This window comes from Amblyomma mixtum, chromosome 3 (assembly GCF_055824585.1).
Source record: "Amblyomma mixtum isolate Tamu chromosome 3, ASM5582458v1, whole genome shotgun sequence".
Taxonomy (NCBI): domain Eukaryota; kingdom Metazoa; phylum Arthropoda; class Arachnida; order Ixodida; family Ixodidae; genus Amblyomma; species Amblyomma mixtum.
In genome coordinates, this window is record NC_143014.1 from 153,434,628 (window position 1) to 153,446,975 (window position 12,348).

A 12,348-nucleotide genomic window follows, 5' to 3' on the forward strand; every position below is an offset into this window, starting at 1 on the left:
GTTGCTTAGTGTCTGCACATTACCACACATTGCTGTGTATTTCTCATTTTTACGTTGCTGCTCCTTATAAATTATTGTATTGGCACACATTTGTACTACTAGTTTAAGACTTATTGAGCAAGTGGCCAATAAATTCTGTTAGTTGGATAATTCTGCCATGTTATTTATAGGGTGCTACTTGGTGGTACTGTTTTTAAGGCGCGTGAATTTTCTTCTGAATGCGCAGTTCATTTTACAGCAGTATGGCTACAGTTTTTGTTGCATTTGTTCCCTATTTGCATGTTTTTTTTTTTTTTTTTGGGGGGGGGGGGGGGGTGAATAACTTATGTTGGAGTGAGAGTAGTGTCTTTTATCTGGCTTAAGATTATATTTCATGTTCCTTCCGATTGTCTGTGTGTGACCAGAAGGTCTTTTTTTATTTTTTTTGTTAGGACTTATTTGCTGGCCATGAGGTTTAGGACTCTTGGTATATGCTGCAGGTGGCATGCCACTGGGGATGCCTCCTCCAAAAATGGTAGCCCCGCCTGGAGCTTACATGGGGTCATCGCAGCCCCAGCAGCCGGCTCCTCACATGCCACAGCCACCACCGCAACACTCGCATCAACAGCAGCTGCCTGTCCACCATCAGCAGCAGCCACCGGCTTTGCATCAGCATGCACAGCACCTGCAGCAGCAGCCACCCCAGCTACAGCAGCCACCCCAGCTACAGCAGCCACCCCAGCTGCAGCAGCCACCCCAGCTGCAGCAGCCACCCCAGCTACAGCAGCCCCCAATGCATCAGCAGCAGCCGCCTCAATTTCAGCAGCATCAGCCTGGTCCTCCTCCCAAGGGGATGCCCCTGCAGCCTGGCCAATTTGTGCCAAGACAGGTCACCCCTCAGGAAAGTGCACCTCCTGGCATTCCGAGGGCACCTGGGCAAGCACCGCCACCTCCAGGGCATGGACCTCCCATGACTGCTACACCTGACCAGGTAGGCAACTGTTGACAGGACAGCTAGTTGGGTTGCACTGGCAGACCAAGCGTTCGGTAGGAACTACCCTTTCAGACCTGCAATGGGCTCTTTGGACTTGTGAATGTCATGTGCCCTTCACACTGAACAATGTTGCCTTCTTCTTTGCATGTCTGCCTTCTCTTGCAGCAGCTGAGTAACCAGATGGGGAACTTGCAGCTGTCTCGAAGGCCGCCACAGCCCATGGGACCAAGGCAGCCCTATACTTCCCAGCCACCCTATCCTTACCCCGCACCTCCTGGTGCAGCACCCCCACCCACACAATTCTACGGCCCTGGTGGTGTTCCCCCTCAGGTTAGTTGTCTCCAAGACACTGCTCTTGCTACAGTAAAGTACACTGTAGAACCCTGTTCATTTGGATTTCACGGGACCAGAGAAAATGTCCGAATTAGCCGAATGCTGGATTATCGGGGTACCGAAAAAGAACCATAAAAATGTGTCTGGCATAAGGATACCTCTACTTTTTGAAAAAAAATTCTGTAATTGATTGCGTCATGCGATAAATTTGTGTGGCAAGAACTATTTTTCGTAGTCCCGCTAAATTGTGCAGTGTGCCTACATGGTCAGATGAACCATCGCATATGCCCTCAAGGACACTCTGGACATGACAGCCTCCCTCTGCGTGCACACAACATTCAGTAAAATGATTGCAGGCTCCGTAATAACACGAAGAATGCTGACAGCATGGCTTGGGACGCGCATGTAACGAAAACAACAAAATGGCTCAGTGCAGCACAAAAAACGAAAAGCATCCTGTCTTCCTTATTGCCTGGACATGTTGATGAGTATGGCACCTTTAAATTTTGGTTGGACACAAGTGCCAGTCATGCTATTGTGTCCGGACTCCACTCACTTTCCCTCCTCATCGCCCCATCTCCGGAGCCCCCTGCACATTCGAGCTGAACCGCCACCACCTGTCAGAGTTGATGAAAGCGCACACAAATTCTTTCAAATTAACGAGAGTTTTATGCCATAGAATAGTGCATACCTTTATCCGTGTTATCCAAGTCATTCAGTTGTCCGAATTAATGAGGGTCGAATTAGTAAGGTTTTACTGTATTGGTGTGGGTAGATAAATGTAGAACTTGTTTACCCTTTTAGGCGCTTTGTACATGATTGTGTGCATTGAAAACTCTCAGCTTTTTCTAAGTATGTAGTCTGCTGGTTTCTTTGCTTCAGACAAATTTGGCGTTCTTCATATTGCTCATAGGGTGGTTCTTTTATTCCATCTAGTGAACGCAGCAAACAAAATTCCTGAAAGCAGTGAGCATGTTAACACGTCCGCCACTTTCTTATAGACAGATTTCACCTTCAGTACTAAAGTTATTTGATCTTATGAATTACTAAAGTGATTTTTGTCTTCAAAAAAAAAAAAATGATTTCAAGATCTTTAGGGAGTCAGTTTCACAAATCTTGCTACTATTGTAATATTGCAATATCCATTTATTGCGAAAGTTTGTAAGAAATTTTGTACAAACGGGTAAAAAACTATTGGTGTGTTTCATTGGAAAACTAGCAGATTGGCGTTCTTGAGGCCAGGTATACTGTTAATGTGGAAAAAAATTTGTTGGCACTGAAAATGATCATGGACCTGTGGCACATGCGTTGTGCTTCTCGTGCGTCTTGATTTTTGCCTCTTGCAGTCGGTTTCTTCTTTAAGGGAAGACTGAAAGTTAATTTAGGTGGTAGCTTGCAGCACGCATGTAGCAAGCCCTGCTCGTGCAAACAAGGTGGCGCCTGACCTGAGGCTCTTTGCAGGGTACACAGGCCAATGGGCCGGGTAGCCTAGGCCCTCCCCCGGGGCCTGGCTACGGAGGCCCAGCAGCTCCTCCAATGCCTGCTTCTCACCCGACCATGCCGGCGCCTCCACAGCAGCAGCAACGGAAACTCGATCCAGACCAGATGCCCAGCCCAGTGAGTGAACCACTTCTTGTTATTTGCCTGGGAGCCGCTGTCAGTGTAGCCCACAATGAAGTAAAAGTCTGTGCATGCTGTTTATCTTGTTTGTAATATTGAAACTGCTAAATGGACATGCCTGGTTGCCCCGATTGGGGAACAAAAAACTGAAGTCCCATACCTTTGGTTCTCTGCTAGATGCCAGTAACATCACATCATGAATTCACAGCTATTGCGATAAAGATGCAAGCTGATGCACTGTTTCCTATATTTTTTTATATATATATATATATATATATATATATATATATATATATATATATATATATATACAGTAAAAGCTCGTTAATTCGACACTGACGGGACCGCGAAAAATTGTCGAATTATCCGAATGTCGAATTATCGAATGAACAACAAAAAACAATGTTTGCCGCAACAGGACGTATACCTTTAGTTGGCAAGGAAATCTGTAATCACCGTCCGCTTTTTCGAGCGAATTTGAGCGACTACGATAGCTCTAACAGCTGCCAGGTGCTCCGCGGCACACGCGCCGTCAGGGATTTCTTCACAGAAGTCCTCCCGCACGGACAAGGCTTCTGCGGCTTCTTTCACCGTGCACTTCGGCATTTGGTGCAACTGCTCACAATCGTAAATCGTCGTCGTTGTCAGCGCCTGTCACTTCAATTATTTCATCCTCGGTGAGCTGACAGGACACGAAGGCGAGGCGGCGCGCAGGCCCTGCGCGCTACCCACCGGAAAGCAGCGCGGGGAGGAGGTGAAGGGAGCGCCTCCCCGCTTATCTGTTTTTTCAACCAGCGTCCGCGGGGACGGCGTTGTTGCTGGGACACACGTCTTATCTTTCCTCTGATCTTTTAACTCTCCTCTTATCTGCACGGGGACTGTGGACGGGTGTCTTATCTTTTCTCTATCTTTTTCTCTGATCTTTTAACTCTCCTCTATCTGCACATGGCAGCGGTGGTGGCTGAGCCAGTAGGCAATCCCTTGCGATTTCCTTTCACCCTTCTCTCAGTCGCAACAAAACAGCAACAACAAGTAGCGCAGTAAACACGCTGACAAAGCGCGCATTTACCAAAAAAGGCGCCGTAAATAACCGTGATAGCGACTGCTGCGACACAACAAAGCACAAAAAAAAAAAAAAGACGCCAGCCGCTTCGGCCGCCGCTAACTCGCTTCCTCGGATGGATGGATGGACGGATGGATGGATGATATGACCATAGGGATGGCCTATCAGCCGTACAGTAGCGCCGCTCATGGCAGTGTTTTTTTCTTTTTGCTCTCGGCACACCGGCTTGGCGTGCTGCGGAGTGAAGTCGAATTAACCGACGCACGGCAGAATTTGTTCGAATTAACGAGAGTTTCGCCCCATAGACTCCTATGTATAATTGTAGGGACCTCGCGCGCGCGTCGAATTATCCGATTTGCCGAATTAACGGGGGTCGAATTAACGAGCTTTCACTGTATATATATATATATATATATAAAGGGCTTTATTTCCCTATTGCATGTACACAGACACAGCAAAGAAAGTAAGAGTGTTGCAATATTAGCATCAGCTTCCTTAGCATCCCATTTTTAAGGTCATTGGTGGCTTGACTGAGCACGTTTTGGCTTGTTAAAGGCACTTTTACATTTAATAATTAAACAGATGAAAAATTTTACTTTGGCTACATGACTTAGCGTAACTATATTAAGGTTGTGTCGGAAGTTGTCTCTTAATTCACTTGCATTATAATAACGCACATATTTGACAGATTTGGCTTGTCACAGGAAAATTTTTGTCAGTGTGGAGTAGTTTTTACAAGTGTGGAGTAGACAAGAAATATATTCTGGCAGGGCAGCTCCTCAGCAGGCTGGTTCAGACACCAAGGAACGAGTCTGGTTGGTCAAAACGTGCTGACACCATGTAGAATGCCCATGGTGGTTTGCAAATAATTTTGGTCATCTATTATGGAAAGGGCACTTAAGTCACTGTGGCTGGGTGGGATTGTAGAAATGTTAAATGTCTTTTGTTTATGGTAGACAGGGCTTGAGGCATCCTTTAATTCTATTTTTAAATTTCTTGAATAATGAAGTGGGATTCATGTTCATACTAATTCTTGCGCAGAGAACCAACCTGTGGAACCACTGGCTCAATATACAGTAGCCGACCGATATTTCGGACTCCTATAATTCGGACTAGTGCAATATTTCGGACTTCGCTGAGGAACCGTCGCACACCTCATAGGAACGTGTACATTTTCACGACCAATATTTTGGACTTTGCGGAGTCTAAAAGTTCGAATTTTCGGACTAAAATAGACGCCAAAAATATTGTGGTGATCGTTTTTCAACCAAAAGTTTGTTATTTCGGCCTAATATAGACGCGAGCGGGCATCGCTGTCACTACCAACCCGTTTGCCACCACCGTGAAAGACGCCATCTTGGATTTAAACGGAATCGGCTCGGCGGGCGCAGTCGGACTGGCTTGGCTATTTGTTCTCCATCGTTGCCATTCGAGATAATGAGATGCTTTCCATTGCCATCGAGATGGCCTACAAAGGAGTTGGTATAATAGCTCGATGTACAAAGGGCACGCCATGGCGCGTGATCGCATTGAAAACTGTACAGCGGGCCGCTGCGGCTTGGACGACACACCCCACGGTGCGGGGCAGCAACCGCAGTAGGCGGGGGGAGGGGGGACTGCATTCGGAGGCGCTCGCTTCCGCTCGCGTCTTCCCGTGGGTTACCTCTCGGTCTTCGCGAACGTCATTGCCCCATGCAAACTGACTGTTCTTGCTTCGCACAGCGAGCACATTCATTCGCAGCATGACCGCGGCCGCGTCGCACTATCTGGTATCATGACGTGATAGGGTGCGGGCATGAGGAAAGCTTGCAAACGGAATATGGGGAGCGGCGATTTTCGCGATTTTGAAAGCCGGTTTTTTGCAGAATAAGTTTATTTTTTTAAGTTCACGGATTTTTCGGACTGTTCGATTATTCGGACCATTTTTCGGGTCCCGCCGAGTCCTAAAAATCGGTCGGCGACTGTATATATAAAGTGTGCAATTATGGTTGTGACTTGATAAGAATGCTTAGCGTGTGACCAGTGACACTTGAAAATTACCGATAAATAACGCTTCATATTCCTAATGTGTGGTATGTGATGAGAGCTCTGCACATAACGGAGGAGGCCATTTTCAGTGAATTGCTTAACGTCGTTTGTGACTCACAAGTGCACACTCGCAGACCTGGCACCTGCTTTTACCGCAGGGTCAGCAATGTTCTCCCTTAAACACCGTACCCAACCACGTAAGTCAATTCCAAAAGGAAAACTTTATGTAAGAGCCGTCGTCTCTTGAAGACCTTCACTGCACGCCTTTTTTATTGTTTGTTGATTCTTATGAAGTGTCCGACATTAACGTTGACATTCCAGTGTTGACTTAGCGTCGTTTGCACTATTATTCTTTGCTTTAGCGTTGCTTATGAAGCGTTTGAAATTGATATTCCATTGTTGACTCCGTCGTTTGCCATAGCATTGTACAGTTGTGGCTTTTTACTACAGAGCAAGCATTCTCACCCTGGAAGTTCATGGCATAGCCGTCACTTATTGTTCAGGATGCATTTAACAAGCATCATTAACAGAAGCAGTTCTTCCCCATGCTGAGTTTCATGACTGTGACTAGTGAGCTGAAGGAACCTGCGAGGTTGTCAAGTAGTGTTCAGTTCATTTAGAAATGTGTACCGTGAAGATCTGCTATAGCCAAACTAATTAAAAGGATCTGTTATATGTGCATGAAAATAAAAAACGATGAGAGTTGTTTGAAATGATACTCTTCAAAAAAATCGGTTTGTTTAGATTGGTCATCTGTGACGCAGCTGGGCTTGAGGAACGGTTCGTCTGGTGAACCTTGAATCTGTTAATTTGAAAACTCTTAATTACGCCTTATAACCCCTTCTTAATTGCTTCCATAAGTGTTTTGAAGTCATGAGGTTTGACATATGTCTCGCAGTCCATCATAATGAATTTTTAAACATGGGATATTGACGGGAAAAAGTCTTATGCAGATACAGTAGAACTCCTCTGTAGTAAACTGACTCAGACTAGAAAAAATCTTTACTATAACAGGGTCTTTACTATATCAGTTGTTGGTGATGGCATGGCTCTGAGGATGCTCTTTGAAAATTAATTAGTCACTTACTAAACACTACGTTGGTTTATAAAAGAAGCACTCACGATACCTTCCATCCAGCTCTTATTGGCCCTTTATGTGATAGTTATTTATTTTCAGTTATCACATTTCATCTTATCACGTTTTCAAATTTATTTACGTCTTGAAGTACCACATTTGCACTAATACAATGCGGCTACAAATATAACCCGAGTTTGATTGCATGTGAAAACAAAAGTTTTGCGTGAACACGGCGTCATTTTCTGCAGTCTGAGCGCTGTTTAAGAGGCACTAGTTAAATGTGCGACACATTCAAGGTGCAGCGGTACCACTCATGCAGTGCCTCCACGCCTCTGTTTCTTGCCGCCGCTTCCTTGTGCTTCGCGCTGTCATGCGGCGAATGTGCGCCCTTTTCTTAACTTCCCTACTCTTCACTGCATTTTTACTGTCTTTCTTTTCTCAGTGACTCGCGCCTCCTCCTTTCTGCGTTCATAGCCAAGCCAGCTTTACGTTTTTTTTTTTTTTTTTTCCTTCGCACCGCGCGCTTTGCCTCACGGCCCCAAGGAAGTTAAAAAGTTGGCTTTCCCTCACAGCTTCTGAGCTTGGTGGTGAAGCTATCTAAAAGAGCGTCGTTTTATAGCCTTTGGTATGCATTTACCTCGAATGTCGGCCTCGCGCGTGCCGCATAGTCATCATTCCGCGAGAGGTACGTCACCACGGCCAGACGCTCTTTACTATAGCCGTTTTTTTTTATATAAAGATCTCTACTATAGCCGAAAAAAAAAAAAATTGTACAATAGCCTGTATAGGAGGCAAAACGGGACTGCAGTTTCACTTTACTATATCCGAGTTTGCTATAGCGGGGTTCTAATGTATATAGGAGGAACAGAATTGATAGTAGTCTATGCAATAAAGAAAAAAAAAGAAAAAAATTTTCTCCTTTAGTAAGTGTTCCACTTTTTTTTTCTTTGTTCTGGTCAAAATGGAGCACTTCTTTTATTTTTTTTTTCTGCCAGTTTACACAAGGTCCATCTGCTCACACTAGTTGGCTACCATTACATACATTTGGGAGTAGAAGTCTACAGGCTACAGCTACACGAAAACATGCAAGCTATGTGTCAATGCCTTTATAGCCTTGTCATGTAGCTGTAAAGTGAGCAGTGTAGCCTTAACAGGCACATGCAGGCATTGCAGTGTGTACTATTGGGGACAAAAGTCTCCAGGAAGTGGGAAAAGCGATTAGGCGCATAGCTGTCACGCCTGCCAACGAACATCTGCCTTCACTTGACATTGGAGCCTGTGAGTCCCATTATCAGTTCCGCAAGTTTGGTTTTGATCAACTGCCCAATAAGGGAGCTGTCGGGTTTAGTTCCTGGTTATGCGTGCTGGAGACTTTTGTCCGTGATAGTATGTCAGTTTCAGGCTGTGTGCCTGGGCTGCAGGGAGGTCTGACTTTGTGACAGTAAGAACCTGTAGACTTCTGCGACACTTGCAGGCGTACAGTTGACGTGAGGGCAAACTCCTCTCCACGAAGAAGGTGCAGGCCTCTCAAGTGTCCTCTTTAGCAGTGTATTAGCTGTGTTGCTACTGTTATAGGGTGATTGAATAGGATTGCTTTGCTCAGCTTCTGCTCCAAAAATGCTTTGCTTTCTGAAAAGCTTCAATTTCCATTCTTAACCTTCACAATCTTTCTTTTTTTTTTTTTGTAATCATTTAGCATACTATAAAAGCATTTTTTTCTCTTCACAGAACAGGTGCAGCTCTATGGCAGTCCTCTACAATGTTGTGACTGTCATTTTGAAGGAGGTATTTGGTTTCGAGTTATGCAGGAAGCGTAGCTAAGTTAGGCAAAATGGAGGGTTCAGTTGGTGACAGGGTTGCATCTCATCTAAACCAACCTTCCAGGGTCAAAATAGATAGCTCAATTTACTCACTTCCAAATGTCACGTTCAAGTTTTTTTTAAATACATCTTCTGTATGGAGGCTGATAATCTCTCGAAGATGGTTCGGAAGCAAGTTTCCTTTCATGCGGTATTTAAATTCTCTGATATGGCCTTTCAGTAAATGTTGGTACATTATCATTTGTTTCCTAATGTGGTTTTCTGCTGCTGCATACATATATTTTATTCTTTTTTCTGTTGAACAGGCTATTATATGATAACTGCTTGTTTATAGTGTTCATGATCTGACTTTGGGGTCAGACTTCCAAAAATGGTGTGTAAAAATCTTGTGGTACACCCGCATTGACTTAGTGGCTTCGGTGTTCAGCTGCTGAGCTCAAGGCCATGGGTTTGATCTCAGCCATGGCAGCTGAACTTCAGTGAACACAAAATGCAAAAATTCTCATCTATTGAGATTTTGGGATGCAGTAAAGAACCTCAAGAAGTCCAGATTAATCCATAGCCTTCCACTGTGGTGTGCAATGTTCCTTTGGCACGTAAAAATTAAACATCTTTCTGTGGAATCTATTCTTGCCTTTACTAGATCCAGGTGATTGAAGATGACCGCAAAGCTCATGGTGGCCCATTCTACACTAACAAGAGGGGCCAAGTTCCACCACTGGTCACTACAGACTTTATTGTACATGATGAAGGTAAGCTGTACCGTCAGCTGTGTATTGTTGCTGAAATGATATTGGTCAGTGCATTTCAGGAGTATTGGAAGTTATTCTTTTCATAGAGTATTAAGTGTGCGTGAGCTTGTCTGTAGTGTTTAATCCTTTAACGCAGAGTGTTGTGAATTTGTGCATACTGTTTGCATGCCATTTACTCTCATTACTGTTAGGGGCTCACATACAATGTTTGTTGTCACCATGTTCTTAGCAGCCATCACTTCCCGATCAAAATGTTTGGTGTCTCTGTGAAAAATCTGTGGGAAGCAAAAGGAGCCACAAATATGTGATATCCAGGCAGCAGTCAACAACTCCTTGGCTTTCATTTTGGGGCGTTTTTTGCGGGAAGAATAGGAAAACGTTTGTTAGGTAAAAAAATTGTCTATTATCTCTTGGCCTTCGAGGGTTCTAGGCTTTTGAGTTGGTCATTTGCACAGCTCAGAGTAGCTGTATAATTTGGACCAAGTGCCCATTGTTTCAAAATCGTGACATACTGGTTTCTCAAACTTCAGTGGTACTAATATTGGATTTTGAATGTGGGTACATTAGCTAGCTTAGTGTGGAGGTAATGATTTTTTTTTTTGATTCCTCATAATTTAGGCATTAAAGAGTTAGATATAATTTGGGTGAAGCAACTGTAAGAAAAAAAAAATAAGTGTTACCACATGCAATAAAGTTACAGTGATATTCCAGGGACCCTGGAAAATATGTTTCATTCTGTCTTTACGTGATCAAAGAAATTCAAGCATACTGGAGGGAAGGAAATTGTACATTCTTGTTCATCTTTGTCTGGTACAATTTCAGGTGCAGAAGTCAAATATGTTTGTCTGTGGGAATTTTCTCCCCATATCTATTGCAAAGTCTTCTTTAGAATATGTGACAATCTGTTTTAAACATGTATTTTAGGCTGGTCTTTTCTGTGTGAACAAGGGTGGTCTGTGTTGGTGTTCTGTTCAGAATGCTCATTTTCGAAAGTGAGTGACATCACTCGTATTGTGCAGATCCCGCTTAATGCCGCAGAACGCCGAGAGTATGCGTTGGTTTAGTTGCTGAATCTGTCACCATTTTGATCAGTTCCTCTCATTTCTTTGATGCCGTGGGACATCCTAACTATTTATTTCTAAAAATGATGACCTCAAAAGTAAACTCCTCTGCCTTTGCTTCAGTCCCATATTGTTTTCAGGATACTGTGGTCAAGGCCTAACCTTTCTGTGGAGACTCTGTAACTGAACACTAAAATGCTCACATTTGTAGAAGCAGTTTGAGGTGGTAGGTCAGGTCTGTTTACATGATTTTACTACAGGCAAAAGGCGGTATGCGAGAGAGTGCACTTGTCATTGTTGTGACTGGCCTCAATTGGTTGCTGTAGCTTGCCTGGCAACTTGTCAGTTTGCATCATTGATTGCTGTCCAAGAAATTCTTTGCATTGTCCCGTAGTGTAACCAGCTGTAGACAGAGTTTGGCTGGAACATTTTGAGAACTTATGTTGTTCTTAAGTTGAGGTCAGTTGTGATTACAGTATAACTGTGCTGAAACATAATAAGGTGCCATTAATTCTTACTTCTTTCATTGCATAGCAGCCCACCAAAGGGCTACTTAAATGTTTGATTAGACATGATGGACTCAGTTTTTCTTCACTCCTTTTATCCCTTTATGTAAGGCAGTCAGCTGGGCATTGTCTAGTTAACTCACCTGGCTTGTTTTCATCCTTCTGTCTTGCGGTAAAGATGATCCCGGATATATTGAACTCGGAGAGGATTGCGAAATAGTTCAATATGTCGAAAATTTTTTATATTAAATATAGTAATAGCGGAGTAAGATAAGTGTATCTGTAACATAGAAGCAAGAATACTGTGCACATGCACTAGTGGCATGCTTCTTGCAGCGATGTGCTGCCCGCAGGCATGCTGGCATCACACGGCTCACTAGGAGTTGCTAGGCCTAGTTTGCCTTGCATCGAAGCCACTGCAGGCAGAGCTTTCAAACTAGCCGCTGCCAATCACAAGAGGTCTAATTCTGTTACCAGTACACTGTGAATAGTATAATCTCTTGTTAAAATTAAGAGCTGCTGCGGTTGCGCGGCGGTTACGATGCTGAGCATCACGATAGTTGCATTTCAATGAAGGAGAAATGCTAGAGGCCCGTGTACTGTGTGATGTCAAAGCACGTTAAAGAACCGCAGGTGCTTGAAATTATCTGAGCCCTCCACCACGGAGTCTTGTATAGCCAGAGTCGCTTTGGGACATTAAACTCCATAAACCAAATGAAGCCATTAAAATTAAGGTGCGGTTAGTTTAAGGACTTTCCGCAATGCCTTCAGCAGTGAAGCACATCAGGTGAGAGCCACCGTTAGGCTTCGGGCAGCTAGGTTGGCTTCACCGCACGACAAGCTGTGCACCAAAGGCTGCCTTCCTTGAGCAGGATAGCAATGTCGTGTGGAAAGTAAGTTGGAGAGGCTGAATCTACCCTCATGCATACGTCACATTCCCCTCGTCACGCAGTTTTACGACGCTAACTCCGCCTGCAGATCCCCAGGGCCAAGCAACCGACCCGTCTCCATGGGCAGAAAGTGATCACGTGATTGCCTTTAGGTGAAGTGCCATTTGCAGAGGCTTGGCACTCCGTTCAATATATTGAACGTTCCGGTGAATGGGAGTTTGATA

At 44.3% G+C, this 12,348-nt stretch overlaps 1 protein-coding gene across 3 annotated transcripts in view; it reads left to right on the plus strand.

Annotated features, from left to right (window-relative positions):
- The window catches only part of Sec24CD (COPII coat complex component secretory 24CD), a 52,786-nt gene that overhangs the window by 5,406 nt on the left and 35,032 nt on the right, over positions 1–12,348 (plus strand). For 2 of the 3 annotated variants that reach the window (XM_089581576.1, XM_089581577.1), the window contains 4 exons: positions 480–970; positions 1,139–1,303; positions 2,768–2,923; positions 9,559–9,667. In XM_089581576.1, the coding sequence (XP_089437702.1) occupies positions 480–970; positions 1,139–1,303; positions 2,768–2,923; positions 9,559–9,667 (921 nt within the window). The remainder of the gene's footprint in view (positions 1–479; positions 971–1,138; positions 1,304–2,767; positions 2,924–9,558; positions 9,668–12,348) is intronic. The other variant, XM_089581575.1, reaches the window with a different exon arrangement.